This window comes from Sus scrofa, chromosome 9 (assembly GCF_000003025.6).
Source record: "Sus scrofa isolate TJ Tabasco breed Duroc chromosome 9, Sscrofa11.1, whole genome shotgun sequence".
Lineage (NCBI taxonomy): Eukaryota > Metazoa > Chordata > Mammalia > Artiodactyla > Suidae > Sus > Sus scrofa.
The window spans coordinates 111,136,566-111,156,256 of record NC_010451.4 but is presented as its reverse complement, the minus strand read 5'-3'; the positions used below and the strand labels follow the sequence as shown (position 1 = coordinate 111,156,256).

The 19,691-nt window shown below is 36.5% G+C and overlaps 1 protein-coding gene across 1 annotated transcript in view; it reads left to right on the top strand.

Moving 5' to 3' along the window:
• Nucleotides 1–19,691, top strand: part of CNTNAP2 (contactin associated protein-like 2) — a 2,040,635-nt gene that overhangs the window by 624,888 nt on the left and 1,396,056 nt on the right. The window contains 1 exon segment of the mRNA XM_021102606.1: nt 1,010–1,120. Coding sequence (XP_020958265.1) covers nt 1,010–1,120 — 111 coding nt within the window.

The window sequence follows — 19,691 nt, the reverse complement described above, 5'->3', positions numbered from 1 at the left end:
AAGAGAAGACACAGCCCTTGATGCAGTCTCCCTGAGAGTAAGGGGGAGCCTGAGAAGATATCTAAGAATTGAGTCCAGGGCACTTTAGCATTTAGACATTAGGAAAATGAGAAAGATCTATCAAAGTGGAATGAGAGAGAGAGTCAGCAGTCATAAGGGAGGAGAGAAAAAAAGTGAATGGCAGTGTAGAAGCCAAGTGGAGAATAGAATTGAGGAACCATCTGGTTCCAGTGCAGACAATTGGCCAAGTATGATGGGAACTGATTGATTTTTTAGACAGCAGTGCATTTCCTGTTGGTGATTATCTTGTGTTCTCCTCACTGGCACCTATTTCCTAATCTTTTGGTTTGGATATTATTTCCCCCAGTCTTCCCTTCCCAATCTCAGTGTTTCTACTCTGAATCCCTATAGTAAATAAATAACAAGATTTTCAGGAGATGCCAAATTCCAAAGCTTGTGAAATAAGCCACCATGACTTTATTCATGATTCTGAGACAGCAAGCCTACATTTGAGACCCTTGGGAATAAGGCACTTTATCTTAGTTATAACTCTTGCAAATCAGGAAGCTGTTTAAACTGTTCCTATAGTTTATTAGAAGTATCATAATTGAGTTACCCAAATTCTGCTCATTTGCTAGATGTTACAGCATAGATTTTTATTTACTTTTTTTTGGACTGCACCTGCGGCATATGGAGGTTCCCAGGCTAGGGGTCGAATTGGAGCTGTAGCTGCTGGCCTACGCCAGAGCCACAGCAACGCGGGATCCGAGCCGCGTCTGCAACCTACACCACAGCTTATGGCAATGCCGGATCCTCAACCCACTGAGCAAGGCCAGGGATCGAACCTACATCCTCATGGATGCTAGTGAGATTTGTTAACCACTGAGCCACTATGGGAACTTCGAGCGTAGATTTTTAAATGTAGGATATGTTCAACAATTATTTTAGTGAAAATATGCCAGCGATTATTTAAAGATCTTTATTGAATCTCACTCTCTTTTATTTTCAGAAAAATGTGATGAGCCACTTGTGTCAGGACTTCCCCATGTAGCTTTCAGCAGCTCATCCTCGATGTCTGGGAGCTATTCTCCTGGCTATGCCAAGATCAACAAGAGAGGGGGTAAGGCGACTTTTATTTCATTTGTTGACAAATATTTTAAATGAGGACATGTTATATTTACAACTGCATTTCTTTCTTTGTAAATTTTATTGGAGTATAGTTGACTTACAGAGTTGTGTTAGTTTGAGGTGTACAGCAAAATGAATCAGCTTTATATATGCATATATTCATTCCTTTTCAGATTCTTTCCCATGTAGGTTTTTACTTAATATAGTATTGAGTAGATTTCCTTGTGCTATACAGTAGGTCCTTGTTACTTATCTATTTTATGTATGGTAGAGTGTATATCTTAATCTCAACCTCCTAATTTATTCTACCCCCCAACATTTCCTCTTGGGTAACCATAAGTTTGGTTTCAAGATCTGTGAGTCTATTGATGTTTTGTGCATAAGTTCTTCTGTATCATTTTTAATTGGATTCCACATATTAGTGATCTTATATGATATTTGTCTTTCTCTGTCTGACTTACTTCACTTCGTATGACAATTTCTAGGTTACAACTGCATTTCTAAAGTATGTTTTATTGTACAAGAGTCCATTAGCTAGCACGTGAAATCATTCTTCCCACTTCTATTAACAGAGCCATAGACATTTATTAAGCCTCTTTTGTAGCTGACTGTTGTGGAGTGATACAGAGACATTTGGGTTGGAAGTGAGAGGTGATAAAGTAAGGAGAAATAATTTATGGAATTGCCTATGATAATGGATTCAAAATGACATAAAAATTCTGAGTTAAGAAAATTCTTGTTAATCAGAAAATCGTTTAGAAAGGCATTAAAAAGAACTGATTCCAAATATATGTACCATGCATGAAAAAGAATACTTCGTTATTCACGGCTTTTTTTTTTTTAAATAATATACACGGTTTCTACTGAAAATGTAGGATGAAAAAGTATGACCCTTTGCAATTTCTCCTTCAGTGCTCAGAATTTGACTTTGCTATTAAAACCGTGTAGAAAATTGCTGTAAATGTGCAACTAAAAGTTGTGTTTGGGACTTTGCATTAATTGGTAAATGATGATTTTGAAGCAGACAGCAGTTGATGGTAAAAGAAGATGATTAAGAACAGAAATTTAAAACTATTTTGCTTCAGAGGAGCACTGATATAAATATCAATGAGCAGCAGCTTAAAAAGGAAGGAAATGATATTTTCTTGGATAAATATGTATCAACCAACAAGGACCATAATCTTTATTCACTAAAACAGAAAATAGTAAGCTTAAATCACAGTCAATTCAAGGGAAAGAAGTGGACAAATATAGAAGGAAGAAAAGAAAGAGAGGGAGAGAGGGAGTGGGGGAAAATAGAAACAAAGGTGAAAAGGAACAGGAGAAAATGCAAAAGAGGAAAAAGAAATAAGAGGAAATGAAAGAAAAAATATCAGAAAAGTGAAAAAGATATTAGAGAGGTTCAAAAACACTAAAGAGGAGAGGAAAATATGTGAGGAAAAAGTAGAATAATATATACAGAAATTCATAGACATGTGAAGATACTTTAATCAATTAAGAAACTGTTGGTGAAAGAGATACATAGGTAAAGGTAGAGGGATATAACTGTTAAATGTGTATTCAGTTTTGAATTAAAAGCAGTAGTCAATAAAAGCGGTATTCATCAGCTGCTTTTTTTGCAGTAAGTTGTTCTTTTTTTTTTTTTTTAATTGAGGCATAAGGACAGGACCAGATATAGTTTCAGGTGAACAATATAATGATTTTATATGCATATGTATGTACGCATTGAAAAATGATTACCACAGTAAGTCTAGTTAACACTGTTTGATGACTTCAGTATGGGTCAAAGTAGCAAGCATCAGAGAGGAGCTTTATTTCCTCTACAAGAGAAAAAAAAAAGAAATTCACATACAGTTATTTCAATAAAAAAATAAAGCTTTTTATTCCATTATAACATTTATATGCAAATACCCTTGGGAGGGTAGTCATTTGGGTGGAATTCATGCTAAGTGATCAGCATTGATTGAGAATTGCTTTGTTTTGTTTTTTGGTGCAGCACAAAATTACATATCTTAAAAATAGATAAAGGCAGCCAAGAGTTCCAAAGAGAGAAAAAAATAAAATATATGTAAAGAAAGCAAGAAATTCTAGAGATATATTTTCTTACTTGACTATTGGCAGGAATCATTTGGTACATATACCACATAAGCATGTGAAAGCAAGAGCTTATACTGACAGAGAAGGATAAAAGAAAGCAACTTCCTAATTATTCAAAAACAGAAAAGAACAAATTCAGTTCAGCCTTTTGTTGATAAACATTGCTTCAAGTTTTATCATTTATTTAAATGATATTCTTCAAATGCATTTTGGAGAGATAGATAGAGGAATACATAGAAAAGCAGAATATAAATGCATATGTACATTCAGATGACAAACTGACACACACTTATAAAATAGAATTTAGTTTTCTGTTCTCCTGAATACGATCCGTCTGCCACAACCTTGATGTCAGGAAATAGAACATGACAAAACTGAGGGGAAATGCGATGTTTAAATGGAAAATTCACTTGTAATTCTGTCATTTCTTTTGGAAACTACTGTTTTAAGAGCTTGGAGGGGTTTGTTTGCTTGTTTGTTTATTTGTTGTAGAAAAATACATACCTCCTGTGATCTGTGTTCTGTATTTATCTCCCCATTTTTATTCATTGAAGATTTCCCAGTTTTGTGTCATCCTAAGTCAATACCAATTAGATGGATTGCTCTTCCCAAAGAGTAGCCCAGGTGTTAACCCTTTGAGAGTTTTGTGTAAGGTATCCACCATCTTACATTTATATTTTACTGATTATAAAGTGCTTTCCTATGTGTTCTAAATGGCCCTGGATCTTCACAACCTTGTTAGATAGAATAAGTTAGAGACGCCTAACATTTTTTTCTGCCAAATTTTCGACTGTCCACTCTACATGCCTTTTGTTGAAATCATCCTCTCTCTTCTGCCCCAAAGGGACAGTCCTTCTACCACATAGTCCACTAGCCACAGGTGATTAGAGAGAACCCACAATCTCAGTTGATGCTGTCAGCATCTTTGCCTTATTTATGTGACATGAACTTGGGAACTGAGGAGACTACTGGGGAAACCATGATTGGCCACATGTAAATAAGACAGAGAGGAGTGAAGCAGGTGCTTGAGAAGAAGGGAGGGTTGGCGGCCAGGTGAGTCCACGTAGAGGATGGACAGAGTCGCTGTTCTCCCTCCCATTCTGCTGCCATCACCTCTGGTTGTATTGCTGCTTAAGCCTGTGACACTTACCTTTCTAGTTCTAACAATCGCTTCCTCTGGCCTGAGCTAATTTTAGTACATTTGTCTACCTAGTTACTGAAGAAATCCTCATAAAAAATTTATCATTGTCCCCATTTTGCAGACCAAAATAATAAGTGTAGAAAACTAAAAAGACACTAAGAATCTACACTCAAGGGTCTAAAGTGGTGTAGCCATGGATCGGAACACACATCCATGTCTGCTACTCAAATCTGACACTCTTCATGCTGTTTATGCCAAAAGAAGCAATATCAAGTCCTGCACTTGAATTAACCCAAAAAGAACTTACAAAAAAGGTGACAAGTTTGACTCACATTTCCACATTTCTTTCTTTTACCCTCTTGCCACTGTACTTTTACTTAGTAGATACTTCACTGCTTGCCACTCCTCAGACTTTTTAGGTTTGCCTCTTGGAAAATTCCTCCCATTTGGGTAACCTGTTGTCTTCTCTTAAACCCAAGGGCAGAGAGCAGTGGTTGTTGGTGGTGTTTTGCACTTATGTATCCTTGATTTCCTCCAGCAGGGAGAACAGATTGCATTTGCAGGCCATATGAATGATGATTACTTAGGGGAGGAATACATGTATAAAAGACATCTGGAAGCCTCTTAATGTGCACACGTGTATCTTAAAAAGAAGTGCAGCCCTTCCCTTCCCTCAAATCTACGGCTAAAGTCAATAATTGCCCCCAGGCCTTGGTCCAGTCATTGTTTTAATCATTTTTTGCTTCCTGTTGGCCAAAAGGGAGCTTTAGTGATTAGCATAATGCCAGCCTCTTCGCCAGCACACGCTTCCACACGATAAGCCACCTCTTGCAGAACCTCCTAAATGGGTCAGCAAGCAATCAGACTTCAGTCTGCTCTTTGGAGATCTCCTCCTGCTACTCCTGGAAAGCAACATTTTCTCTCCTCTGTTGCACCATCGAGTCCTTCGTCCCTTAATTACATTTGTAAAACTCCTCCTTTTCCTCTTTATATAATTTCTCTTCTTTTAGCTTTAAATAGTAAAAGGATCTGTCACAACTAATTAAACCCAAGACTGTAGCTGGTCCACTATGAACTGGGAAAGTCATCAGAACCACAGATTTTTGGTGGAGACTTAGTCTTTCTTTGCACCATGAATGCCTTCCAGTGAGGCTCTTCTGCTCTGCTTTCTCCAATCCCTGACCCACTCCACTGTTTGATGTTGCTCATCCTGGCTGCCAATATCTGCCAGAGCAGGTAGTATCTTTAACCTTTATTACAAAGCTCCTCCCTTAAACTATAACATCAAGGCTTAAATTATGAAATAGACTAAATTTCCCATTTGGTGAACTTCTTTGGCAGCTTGCATTCCATCACTTCCCTTCTCTTCCTTCTCTAGCTTTTACCAACTTCGCTTAGTATCACTCTTAATCTGCACCATTTCCTGCTTACTGATGATTCATTGTGACTTCTGTTGGAATTCATTGGTCAAAGTGTTCACCTTCTGGAGCATTTACCTTTTAAAAGCAGATCCTAGGGAGCAGAAAAATCCAGAGAACTGTTTTTTTAATGTAGCATTTCAGGATATTTGACTTTCCTATTTGGACTGGTTATACTCCATCTTTGAATTACTCTCCTGAAAAGCCCTGCTCATTTTTCTGCCTCACGCAGTGCTGAGTAGTGGAAAGGAAATGGCTGTATTCATGCATAACTAGGTTCCAATATGGAATCGACCAAGGGTGAGCATGATACTAGTCAATTATTTTAACGTTCTGCATTTCAGCTTCCTGATTTCTGTGGTTATGGTTCTATAATTTATCAGCCAAACCAGGATGTTTTGACAGTGACAGTGCTATTAATAATTATACCAGGGTAATCCTGCAGGCATGGTACCCTTGCTTATATTCTGAAATAGAATCAATTATAAAATTTTGCAGAGCTGTTGTCAAGATTAAATGAAATAACTTACACAAACTGTGTTGCATTTAATTAGTTTCTTTCTCATCAATTACCCCCAACTCCTAAAACAACACCACAGGTAAAAATATTTAAAACAAAGATTGAATCAAATACCCTTGCCTTTCAAATATTTAAAACAAGGATTGAATCAAATACCCTTAAAACTTACAATGTTAATTAGATGGCTACTCTCGCTTAATTGAAGACGTGAATACAAAGTCTTATGGACATGTTTAGAAAAATCATTTAAAATATATATTTCAAAATATAGTTAAAATGTATAAGGATGAGGGGAAAATGATTTTTTTAAATTCTTCCTAATGTTTGTAAGTTACAAAACAAACAAACAAACAAAAAAACAAAGCCTCCCTAAAAAGTGGTTGCTGGAATTTCTGCATTTGCAAATGTGTGCACTTTTCCTCTATTAACCCTAAGATAAAAAATGATATCATAATAATTGAAAGCTCAGTAAAAGAGCATCTTAGAAAATTTTAATGATTTTGTGCATGAATTTTGGACTGCTGTTGGAACTTAAATGTTCCTTTAGTCTTTTCACCTCAAACTCCTTTCAATGCAAATGAATTTGTCAGTGATTTTCAAAGGTTATTTTGTTCTGATTATTGTATTTGTGCTATTTGAATTAGATCTCATGGAATCCAATCTAATACATATTTATGCATTTTATGATACTCAGAAAAGCCAAAATGAATTGTTTAGACATTAGGGAGAATTAAAAAAAAAATCATTTTCCCCTCATCATTATACATTTTGACTATATTTTGAGATATATATTTTAAATGATTTTTCTAAACATGTCCATAGGACTTTGTATTCACCTCTTCAATTAAGTGAGAGTAGCCATCTAATTAACATTGTAAGTTTTAACTTTTCAAATTTTAATTATCAAATACAAATCGAAACTTTGGCTTTACTGGGAGCTTTAAACAATTACATGTGCAATAGAGGATACCTTTGTATCATTGACACCTTTTGAAAAATGATAGAATTTTGGAAGCATGTTCATTGAGAAATTATTCATACATTTGTTTAGATGTGTCTTTTTAATTAGCAATATAACTATATTTTTGCTGTGGCATCAAATTTTATAATGTTGGACTTTTAATACCTTTTTTCATGCTCCCCATATAAATCTATGCTGGGCTTTGTAGCACTTCCCATAGAGCACCATTCCCAGAGTGTGTGATGTGAATATGTGCAATGAACATTTATATGTGTGATACAACATTTCCACAGTGCAATCAGGCAGGCAAATATTGTATTTGGTGGTCCTCTCTAGGGGAACCAGAGAGAGCCTCTTTATTGTGGAACACCTTTAGAGCCAGCAGAACACACTTGCACTTTGAGAGCAGCTTTTGTAAGATTTAGCCAAACATTCTGAACATCAATCATTTTAAACAGGGTTTGTTTAATATGCTTAGAAGTACCATTAGGTCCCATGGGTTCACGACTGTGTTTCTAAAAATACTGCTTTGCAAGGCTCTTTGATAGTGGTAAAATGGATGATGATTTTTGGTTGAGCAAATAGGTTTAATTGGAGAAAAGAATTTTGTAGCTTTGGGACATTTGAAATGAAGAAAATGTTAGTTACTTATTTTAAGGAAGTTGCAGTTTTGCTATGTTCATAGTGAATATTTACCACTGAGAAAATCAGGAATCGAATGGAATCAGAGCTGTTGCATTAACCATGGCTACCATCTTTGAAATGACTCTGGGATATTAATTTTCTAACAGAACTGCCCTTGTACTGCAATATTAATAGCTTATTTCCTAAAATAAAATTTGTGAATAATCAATTGAGATAACTTGGTTTGTAATTTTGCTTTATATGGGGTATTAAAAATCATACTGTTTGGAAGTTCCCGTCGTGACGCAGTGGTCAACGAATCCAATTAGAAACCATGAGGTTGCTGGTTTGGTCCCTGGCCTTGCTCAGTGGGTTAAGGATCCGGCGTTGCCGTGAGTTGTGGTGTAGGCTGCAGGTGCGGCTCTGATCCCACCTTACTGTGGTTCTGGCATAGGCCGGAGACTCCAGCTTCAATTAGATCCCTAGCCTGGGAACCTCCATATGCCGCAGGAGCGGCCCTAGGAAAAAAAAAAAAGGCAAAAAAATAAAAATAAAAACCATACAGTTTGTTACTTACCATATAATGTTTAGTGCATATGGGGTGGGAAATCTTGGCATATATAGATAGCAAAGACATATAGTACATATTCATTTTGAGAAGATATACAGATTAAATATATCTTTGTGATATAGAATAAAGGAACTAGGTTTCCCTTTACCCACGAAGAGATCTTGAACCATGTCCTCCATTTGTTTAATTTTTCTAATTATATCACTTCTATAATGAGAAACTTGGATGAGATGATCTCAGGGCTGGTTCATCTCTACTGGCTACACCCTCACCATGTAGCCAAGACTGATCATAATTCCCAGGTCTTGAATTTAATTGGACACTCCAGATTCTCACAGTCTGGATTACTTCTTCCTCTGTGCACAGAGATATTTCCTACTAACTAACATTGAAAGGAGCCAGGCTATCTGGGATAAAACATTTATGAAATAAAGTTTTCACAAGTTGATTTTTCTTTCTTTCTAAACCATTCTAGAATACATGCCAACAATATGTTTAGAGAGTAAGTGTCTAATTATCCCTTTGATATTTGCTAATTTTATTCAAAGAGAGGCTGTAATATTTTCCACATTTTTGCCAAGAAGGTGGAGAAGTTATGTTATAGATGTATACCAGATTAGAAGTATTCATCTTAAAATAGAATTATTCACACAATCTCAAAACACTTTAACATAGTACTATGGACATGTTCAAACTTCAAAGAATATTTTCTGAACTAATTAACAAATATATTGAATCGTATATATTGCATAGGTTATTCTGTCCATTTTAAACTTCAGAGGCTTATTGCTTCTCTATTGAAATGATTCATTCAGTCATGAGTGGGTATTTGCTAACATTTTTCAGTTTTCAAAAAATCATTTCACAAGTTATTTAGTCACTCTTGTAGCCAGTTGGTGTCCAGGCAATAATAGAGAATAAGTGACTACTGAAAACATTATTATCATCCTTTTTAAATGAAAATTTTAAATATCAAATTTTTAGTATGTACATGCAGAATAATCAGAAAATGTCTCCCCTGGTGTCTCCCAATACTTTAGAAATTATAACACAGGTGCCATCAGGATAATGATGTTGAATGGTAAAGCATGCTCCTCTTATCTCAGGATATTTGTTCCACAGATGAGGCTTTCAATTGGAGCTTCTGCATCCAACTGGGAACAGGTGCCTTGGGTAACAGAATGTGTTCTATCAGCCCTTATATCATCTGTCTGACCTGTACGTAATGCACTCTGCATCCTGTTTGCATCAGTGTAACCTCTGGAAAGAAACAAAGGTCAGAAATGAGCAGAGCATATCCTCCAGTTGCTGTCTGGGAAACTCACATCGGCTGATCATATGAAGGTCACTGCACAGGGAGGGGCACTGTAAAGGATCTGTTCATTCATTAAGGGTAGGGCCCAAACAACCACCTATCTTCAAAATATACTCCAGCCCTGTAATCACAGTCCTTCTGCACCAGATGAGTGACTCTTCGTCACATTCAACATCTACTCTTCTATGATTAGAGAGTTCTATGCTTTTTGCCTATTTGCCTTCTTCCCTTTATTTCGTTCAATAAGAAAAAAAAAAAAAAAGACCAAATTATTTTCAAGACAATTGGGAGGATTTAATCTAGTCATGACTCTATTAGTGACCTGGTTAGGTCATCCTTATTAGAATAAATAGATGTTCACCTTAATACCTTTAGCAAATTAATGACTTTTTCCACCCATTTTTCTTTGGGAAGAATAAAAAATTAGAACTGCCCTATTTTATATTAGTTTTAAAAAACATTGTCACTAATAACAATTCAAAGCAGTCCAGCCTTTGTTAGTGCACTGCCCTTTATATGGTCTGCAAATGAGTAATGTGCATTATTTATTCATCCCTTGCTTTAAAACCAAGATATATGTTTGACATGAATATTGCTGACAATAAACCATGACATTAAGGCAGTCTACTTTTATTGTTCTTGCATCTTTAACGTTAAAATGTAAACAGAAATTGTAGAAAGCTTTATTCCTCTGGTTTTAACCCAAAAGTCACTTTTATTTTACTTTTTCTTAGCTATTTTTATTTTCTTAGCAATGTAAGGAATTCTACTCGTGTATTTTTATTTTGCTTTGTGTTCTTCCTCAGCAGCTTCTGGAATTTACTTCCTTTGTATCTGTTTTCCATTTTTAAATTGGTGGGCAAGGCCATTTATTTCAGTTAGAGGATCCCTGTCTGAATTTTATTGGCTGCTTCAACATCAACAGACATCTGTAGCCAGAAAGACTGTTCTACCTCTAGGGCGTATTATTTTGTATCAGAAGTTTTGTGCTTGAGCATATGTGTGAACAAGGTATAATTACATGTTTTGTGGAGTTTTCCTGAGCTAGTTTCTGGCACACATACGAATTTCAATGGATTATGAATTTGAGATTGTTGTTTGTTTTTATTTTGCTTTCGATTGATGCTTAGAACTTGAGATAAGGCTTCTAAGGCCCTACTGTCAAGGTGATGAACAGCTTTGTTGATTTCCCTACTCTTTCTCCCAGAGTGTTCTATAGAGTGGAAGTTGAAACCATATGCTTTGGTGATCCCCATGTGTTTCTCTGATATTAGAGATTCATGTGTAGTTGTTAGAGGCTCTTCTTTTTAGTTTTTGATAAGGTCATACATTCCTGCAGGGTAAAATAGAGGTCTCAGAAGGAGGGTGATTAAACTGACCTTCAGAATATTCCAACAGGAGGAAGACATGGACAGCATAGAGATGATGACCCCTTCTTCACTGTGGAAGGGCAGATGATCCACAACAAACACGTCCCAGGGAGGCCAGAAAGCCAAAGTGTGTCATCACTACCCATACTCCAATCAACCCACATCTTAAGTTCAAGCTATAAGAAATTATCAACAGTTCCTATTGGCCTCCAGATTTTTATTATACAGATTGTTCTTTATACACAGCATCAAGGCTTTTAAATTACTTGTCTTACATAGTTGTCAAAAAGTCATCACTATGGCTAGACGAGGTCTGTCCATATTTCAAGATGTGCCATGTTTTTTTTCTATATCAGAAATTAGCATATGGTATAATACCATAGACTTGTTTGTCTGAACCCATGAGGCGGGTTGTAAGGGGAACATAAGCCCTCTGTCTCATGAATCTGTGTATATTGAGCATCTAGGATGGTACCCAGCATAGATGGAATACTCCCAGATACTGAAACAACCACTGGCATGTACACATTATCTCCTTTGAGCCCTCCAAAAACCCTAGGAAAGAATTTAGCAGTAATAAAAGTCAGTTTTATGGATAAGGAAGCTTAAAGTCACAACGTTAAATTCTTGCCCACGGCTGCAACTAAGAGAAAGGAGATTTGAGCATTTGAAACAGACACTTCTGACTTCAAAATCACTCACTGGTCTCTTCTCCACATGTCTTCTCTGCCTATGTGAGCTTCTCTCTAGGAAACAAATGGAATACTATTTGAGTTGGTTATAGAACATCACTAAAATGTTCCCAGTGGTGTTTTATAAAACAGACACATTTCTCCATTTTATTTCTGAGAAGTATACATTGACTATGTGATTTTTTTGCATGCTTATTATCTTCGTTTTAAACAAAGAGTAATAAAGACATTATTTTAAATACTTATGTATAGTAATGTAGTTTTAAAAGATACACACCCCTCTTTACCCCCTACACTTAAAGTCTAGTTAGAATCTCTACTCTTATAGTCTTGTTTCTGTATTTGGCTAATATGAGGTGGTAGGCAAAAAAGATATAACTGTACTTGAAATATTATATATGTGAGAACAGCCAAAGACTGGAACAAAACAATGAGAACTGAAATAAGAAAAAATTATGATGTGTAGTTCCAATATGCTAGAAACTGACAGAAGCAATATTTTTAAGTCACTAACATTCTTAATATTCAAAGCAAACATGGAGAAAAGTCATAAATCAGTACAAAGTGAAAGGAAATGAATAACAGAAATAAAACCCAAACACAAAATAGAAAATGTCTGAGATCTAATGGACATGCCATAACCTGAATCTCTCTTTGGTATGAGATGGGAATAATCTGGAAATAATAATAAGACCTCACTGTATGTTCATTCTCAATCACTGAATTCTTTCTTCTATTCCAAATGAAACTTGCAGCAATGTTACACTTTGTCTTTCATTTTGTTAATGTTTAATAGAATGGCCCATGTTTCCTAGACACCTATAGAGATTTATATTTCTGCATACCAGGGATTAGAATAAGTAACACAAAAGCTAGTTGGCCAGTTAGTTCAAAAGTATTATTTTCTGTATTCTGTACATAAAATTCAAGACTTAATCATTGATGGTGAAAAATAATTTTCTAAAAAGAATTTCAGAAAAGCACAAAATGCTTTGGGTTTCCATTTCAACTGTTTTATTTGAATTTCCACAATTGAAAGAGATATTTGAGAGCCGATTGTAGTATTTTGAAAAACTAACAGTATTTATTGGTCTTATACTGAAAGATGCACTAACAGGGCATCAGTCATGAGGACAAGGAGACACTGTAAACAGGAAGCAGCCTTACTTCCTCCCAGGAGGGAGTGCCAGACTCTCAAACAGTTGCCATCAGACTTGGGAGGAAATGCTCAAATGGCCCATGATGGGGATGCTCATTGGATATGCCTAAGTAATGCCTTCCAGCCAAAATACTGCCTGATCAGCATGATTTGGTTAGGGATTCCTGAGTTCATAGCCAGCTTCCTGTGGTTGTGGGTGGACAGGTCCAGAGACACCCACCAGGACCCCTTTTGCTTCTTGCAGCACTAAGGAGAAGGAAAACTCAGAGAAATGAGGTATATTCTGTCAATAGGGAAGACGGAGAGAAAAGATGATGGCCTTTTGTTGTAGTTTCATATTAATTTATAGTGAGAGCTTTGGATCTTCCTCCCTATTGATATGACACATGTTTAGAAATAATCAGTTCTCTTTAGCAATATATCAATAAATTGCAAGGATTCACTAAGGAGAGAGAGACAGGCAAGATGTTTTATTAGCAGCCTGGAACGTGTTCATCAGATTCTGGATGCCAACAGTTTAAATTCAAATAGATTTCTCACTGAGACTAAAATCTGAAACCCTATGATTCTCTTTCTGCGTATTGGATTAATCCAGATTTAAGGTCTACTTTGTTGTCCACTCACAAGGCTCTCCCCCTACCATTTGTTTGGTTGGCTTAGCTGGTACAAGGGGGAAAAAGAGAGAGAGATTGATTTCTCCACAAGTTCTGAAATGCTGAAATGTCATCTGTGCTAGTTTCACACCCTACAGTGGGAAAAACAGAAGGCAGAAATGAGGAAATAAAAATCCTGTGCGGAATGATAATTCTACATCTCACTCTAGTCTGAAATAGTACAGTTATTCATATTTTCAGGCAACTCAATTAGACATTCATTATTCATAAACACTTATGTAACTGAGTTATTCAGGCTGGGAGAGAACATTAGCAATCTTTCTTTCTCTCTCTCTCTTTTTCTTTTTTATTACTAAGACATTTTGTATCTAAAAGAAGGAACAAAACAACTGTGAAAAAAATACCCTGTCTGCTGCTTGTAAATATAAATTGTAACAAATTAAGATTTGTCAAATCTCCAACAAAACAAGGCCAACATGGTACATTTGGTTGTGTCTTTTCAAAGCAGCCATCTGAACAAATGGACTAGGACCAGTTCTCTTGGGGTGGGTGTAGGGACTATGATGACATCATTGATTCTTTCAGCCATGGCTCTCTCAGAAGGTTCTAATACCCAGAGATACAAAGGAAGACCCGGAAAGGCCTAATAGAGAAGACTAAGTAAATACAAAGTACATCTTGAAATGTTGTTCGGTCAAAAGGAATAAGGGAGCCCAGGTATTTAATAAATATACCTTGAACTGAGGACACACGACCACTAAAGACTCGTTTCAATGTGGAGCTTAAACCTCTAAAGAATTGACAGGGGAACTTTTTAGGAGTTCTGAGGTGGGGTCATCGTTAGGAGAGGCCCTGTTTGTCTGAGCCTATTGATGAGTGTCCTGGACCCCAAATTTGGAGAAGGCTCAGGTGATATCTGAATATAAATTAAAAGAGCATAGACACATTTTGTAATGAAGAGGATTATTAGAGTCCATTGAGGGAGCTGAGTTTTCTCTTATTAGAGTAGACCAAAATACTTCCTCCTTTATTTCTTCTCTCCTTTCTCCCTTTTTTCTTTCCTTCCTTATATAGTCCCCTCATTCAAATATCGATTATATTCCAACTTGTTTTAGTTTTATATGGAACAGCAAACTTCCATTAAATAGCTCACAGACTGAGGAACTAAGTGGGGGGCATAGCATGAACATGATGGTTGCACAAAAGGCAGTGAAATTATATGAAGGCGACTGTAGTATCATAGAGAACAGATGATCTAACTTGCTGAGGAGAGTTCAGGGAATATTTCTTAAAGCAGGTTTAAGTATTAGTAGTATTTATTTTGTATAATCTCATTTAGAGTTTTTAGTATAATCAAAATATAATCAAAGATTTCAAAGACTGGTAATTGGGCTTTACCAGAACTTAGAGTGAGAATAAGCATGTAGCAAGAAATGGATTCAGATGGATAGAGGTTGGATCACTGAGATCCTTGATTACCATGAAAAGGAGCAGGACAAAACCCCTGATTTTTAACCAGCCTTGACCTAGAATCTTTTCCATCTCAGTAAATTGCAACTGATTTGGGACAGAAATCTTGGAGTCCCCGTATCTCTTTCACATATACTCTACCTATAAACTTTACCAAGCTCTTCCTTTAAAGTAGATTTAACATCTGACCCTTTCTTACCATATCCTAAACTAATACCTGGGCTGATTGAGCATCCCGTTCCATCTGGATTATGTAGGAGCTACTCTATTTTATTCTCTGATTCTATTATTTCCCCTTCTTGCTGCCCCAAATGCTTTATCAACATAGCAGCACAAGTAATCATTAGGAAGTCAGAAAAGAACATATCATTCTTCCACTTAAAAGTTCTCCAATGGACTTCAATCTCAGAGTCAAAGTGACCAAAGTTCTTACAAAGACCTAAGTGCTCTTGCCTTATTTACCTGTTTATACCTTGTCATCTCTCTGACCTCATGCCCTAGGGTCCCTCACTCCTCTCTAGCCACCTCCTCGCAATTTCTAGTACTTGCTACAGCCTCGGCCTAAAATTCTGTTTGCAAGACCATCACACTCAATTACTTCAAGCTCACCCCAATGATACCACCTTCTAGAAGCTTTATCTGCTGACCTCATAAAAAATTTCCCATTCAGTCACTGATTCTCCCAACGATACTTGCCCTTCATTTTTTCCTCCATCTACTTTTTATAACAAGACTTGGTTCACAATTATAAAAAGAGGGAGATGATGATAAATTCATAAAATATTTACAAAGGAAAAACAATAAGGAAATGGAAAATGGAGATGAGAGGTATCAAAAAAACAGAGCAAAAATAAAGGATCCTCACCCATTTCTATCTTTGGTAAATCAGAGGATGGGGCTGCTCAGTGAGGCCAACAATAAAGTTGGAGAAAGAAAGACGATATAGGGAGATATCTGAAGACTCAGATGTACTGAGTAGAAATCCAAGATAGAAAGTAGCTTGATAACCATATTTAGAGGTGTTAGAGTGTATATATTCTCTGAAGAAACATTAGGAGTAGAAAGAAATATTTCAGGGTTATTTAGTAGAAGGTAAGAACACCAAGAAAATTTAGTAGAGGAAGAGAAAACCTTTGCAGAAACATGGAAGTCACAGAAAAATGAGCAAAATGAGAAGACCACGACATCTTTTTGATCAGGAGAATTAAAAAGCCACATGCAGCATAGAGGTCCTGCAATAAAAGACTAGACCTTATGGAGTTCCTGTCGTGGACCACTGGTTAACAAATCTGACTAGGAACCATGCGGTTGCAGGTTCGATCCCTGGCCTTGCTCAGTGGGTTAAGAATCTGGCATTGTGGTAAGCTGTAGTGTAGGTCGCAGACGTGGCTCAGATCCCATGTTGCTGTGGCTCTGGTGTAGGCCAGCATCTATAGCTCCAATTAGACCCCTAGCTTGGGAACCTCCATATGCCGTGGGAAGTGGCCCTAGAAAAAGCAAAAAGACAAAAAAAAAAAAAAAAAAAGACTAGACCTTGCATATTTGTTTGTCAATTTGATGATTACTTGTGCCCTTTATAGGAGTGGGCTTCAGTAGAATTTATGGGAAGCATCCAAGTTTTATGGATAGAAGAATAAATGTAAGGTGAAGGACTATAAACATCATATGCAGACAATATTTTCAGAACTTTTCAATAAAAGAAAATAAGACAAATTAAAAAAGAACAGAGATAGGATGTGGACAAGATGTTTTCTTTAATATGAATGAGATCTAAGAATGTTCCAGGAAAAAAAAAAAAAAGAGCCCTAAGAAAGAGGAAATTTAGCTGAGAATACAATCAAGGAGCTCTACAACTGGAGTTCCCATCATGGCACATCAGAAATGAATCTGACTAGGAACCAGGAGGGTTGTGGGTTCCACCCCTGGCCTCACTCAATGGGTTAAAGATCCTGCATTGCCGTGAGTTGTGGTGTAGGTCACAGACTCAGCTAGGATCTGGCATTGCTGTGGCTCTGGCGTAGGCCAGCAGTAACAGCTCTGATTAGACCCCTAGCCTGGGAACCTCCAAATGCCATGGGTGTGGCCCTAAAAAGACAAAAGACAAAAAAAAAAAAAAAAAAAAGAAACTCTGCAACTGATGAAGTAAGGTTCCAGAAATCCTAGGAGTCTATTATGTGTTGCATATAAATTTAGGGTATAGCCTTAAAGACCAAAGCCTTTAGATTAATTCAGACCTGAGTTAGAAACTTGTCCCTGCGTCTTATTAGCTATGTAACTTTAGCAAAGTTTTTAATTTCTTCATACATAAAATGGGTGTAATAATATCTACCTATTGAAATTTTTATGAGATATCAGTGACATTCATTTTGGTGATGTACTTAGCACATTATCTGGCCCAAGCTTATCTCTCATGAAATGAAGGTTGTATTCATCATTATCTGTATTACTGTTATTCACTGCAAGCCCAGATACAGGAGTCGGACTTCAATAGGTGTAAGAAGATACAATTATCCTCTGATGCTAGAGGAAGAGAGATATAAATTAGTTTGGATATATAATAGGAGTCTGTAGAGATGAGACAAGAATTCAAAGACAGTTGTAATTAATAGCTTTGGAGTTCTCAGTGAAGTTTAAGGGAAACTCTACTTTGAGTAGATGGGCAAGGATTGTGGGACTTAAGAATTTTATTTTATTTTTTTTGGCTGGGTCTTAAAAAACAATGATAGAGGACTCAAACATAAACTACTTTAATGTTGGTAGGTATTCTTAAGGACACACTTGTTGAAGATCATCAGTTTCATGACTTACAGAGTCATGAATATGTAAAATTTTGTCATTTTATCTAGCAATGCTTATTCATATAGGAGAAGAAGATAGATTTGAGTCCTTTGGATATATGTTATATGACTTTCAGGATGTTAAAAATTCATGTATGTTCAATTAATTGTCCTTGAGATTACATATATGTAGATAATGTGAAGTGGCTTCCATAAGCCTGACTGAGAGAAAGTTGAGGTATCATGACAAGGATGTCTCTTGGAAACCAAGACCATGTATAGTATAGCCAAGAGCAAGAGTGAACTAGGAGAACAGATGACTATAACCAGATAATTGGCTCTTAAAGTATAAAAATTTGGAGAAATCAGACAACTGGGTAATGACTAAGTCCAGGGTGTGGCCATCGAGGAAGAGAACCAGTGTGTGAATGGTCACTGAAGGTGAGGAACTCAAAAAAACATGGACACCAAGAAGACAGGTCTTGAACTCAACAAGGGAATTGGGTCAGATTCTAGTGTCTTCAGGAAATGAGGAAGTGACCACAAGCTCAGGAGATGACAGCAATAAGAAGTTCCAGAGGTGGTAGAATCGAATGGCATTATATATGTGGTGGTGGTGATGGGAGGGGGGCTTACTTGAAAATTTTTTTAGAAAATGAGAAAAGAGCCATAAAGAATGAAGGATATTAGGCTAAACTAGACAGGCTTAAGTGCTATAGAAGAATCCCTGTTATTGATAAAGTCAACAAGCATAATTTTGTAGGTTGTACACTGAATGATTCAAAATGTACCATCCACATTATGGTCTGTGGCAGCACAATCCAATAAAATAGAGGGTGAACCACATATGTAATGCTGAATGATCCATTAGCCATATTAAAAAAAGGAAACAGACAGGTGAAATGCATTTTGTGATATGTTCTACCTAATTTGATATATCCAAATATTTTCATTTCAATATATAATCAATACAACATTATTATTTGATATTTTGCTTCTTCAAATTAAGTTTTTGTGAAGTATGGTATTTACATTGCCTTTATAGCCCATATTAATTCAGAAGCTACTTCATTAGAAATTCTTAATCTCTAAGTTTGATAAAATTTATTGTTGGATAACTAGAATCACATACCCATCTTGTTCCCCAAATACTTAAAATGCACTCAAATAACTGACTTGGGTATCAGCTTTTAAACATGATTTTAAACTAATTAAAATAAAAGTGTAAGTGTAGTTCTTCAGTCTCTCGGCCAGGTTGTAGTCTCCCTGACCACACATCAAGTGTCTAATAGCCTTAGCTATTGGTCAGTCTAGGTCCATGTGAAGGTTGACTCTTGGAATTTGCAGTTTTAACCACATGTAATGACAGTGATCCTTGGGGAACAGTCATAATTCAGTTAAAGCCAGTTGATGGCAGGGAGACAACAGATTTATAATAGTGAAGGAGCTAAGTGCTTAATATCAACCCACAAGGCAGCTTCAGTTTATCAGGGAAAGCAAAAATATCAAAGACAAAAATGAGGGATCTGTTATTTAGTGTTGGAAAGTCTTCAGGGAAATACAGAGTTTGGGGGTACCTCTTGGGTATCTGAGATGTAGGTCTATACTTTTTCCAGCCTTGAGGCTACTGGAGAGACCAGTGGCTAAGCACATCCTCTAGCCCATCATCAGATTTCGACCACATGAGAGCTGTCATGAAGAATGCTTTGGAGCTAAGGAGGAGTAGATGGTGTGTAGACTACAGAGTAGAGTACACAAGAGGTTTTGTTTATTGTTGAAGAAGAAAACTCAGAGGCATCCTTTCTTTTTCAGAACATACGATAAGCTTCGTGAT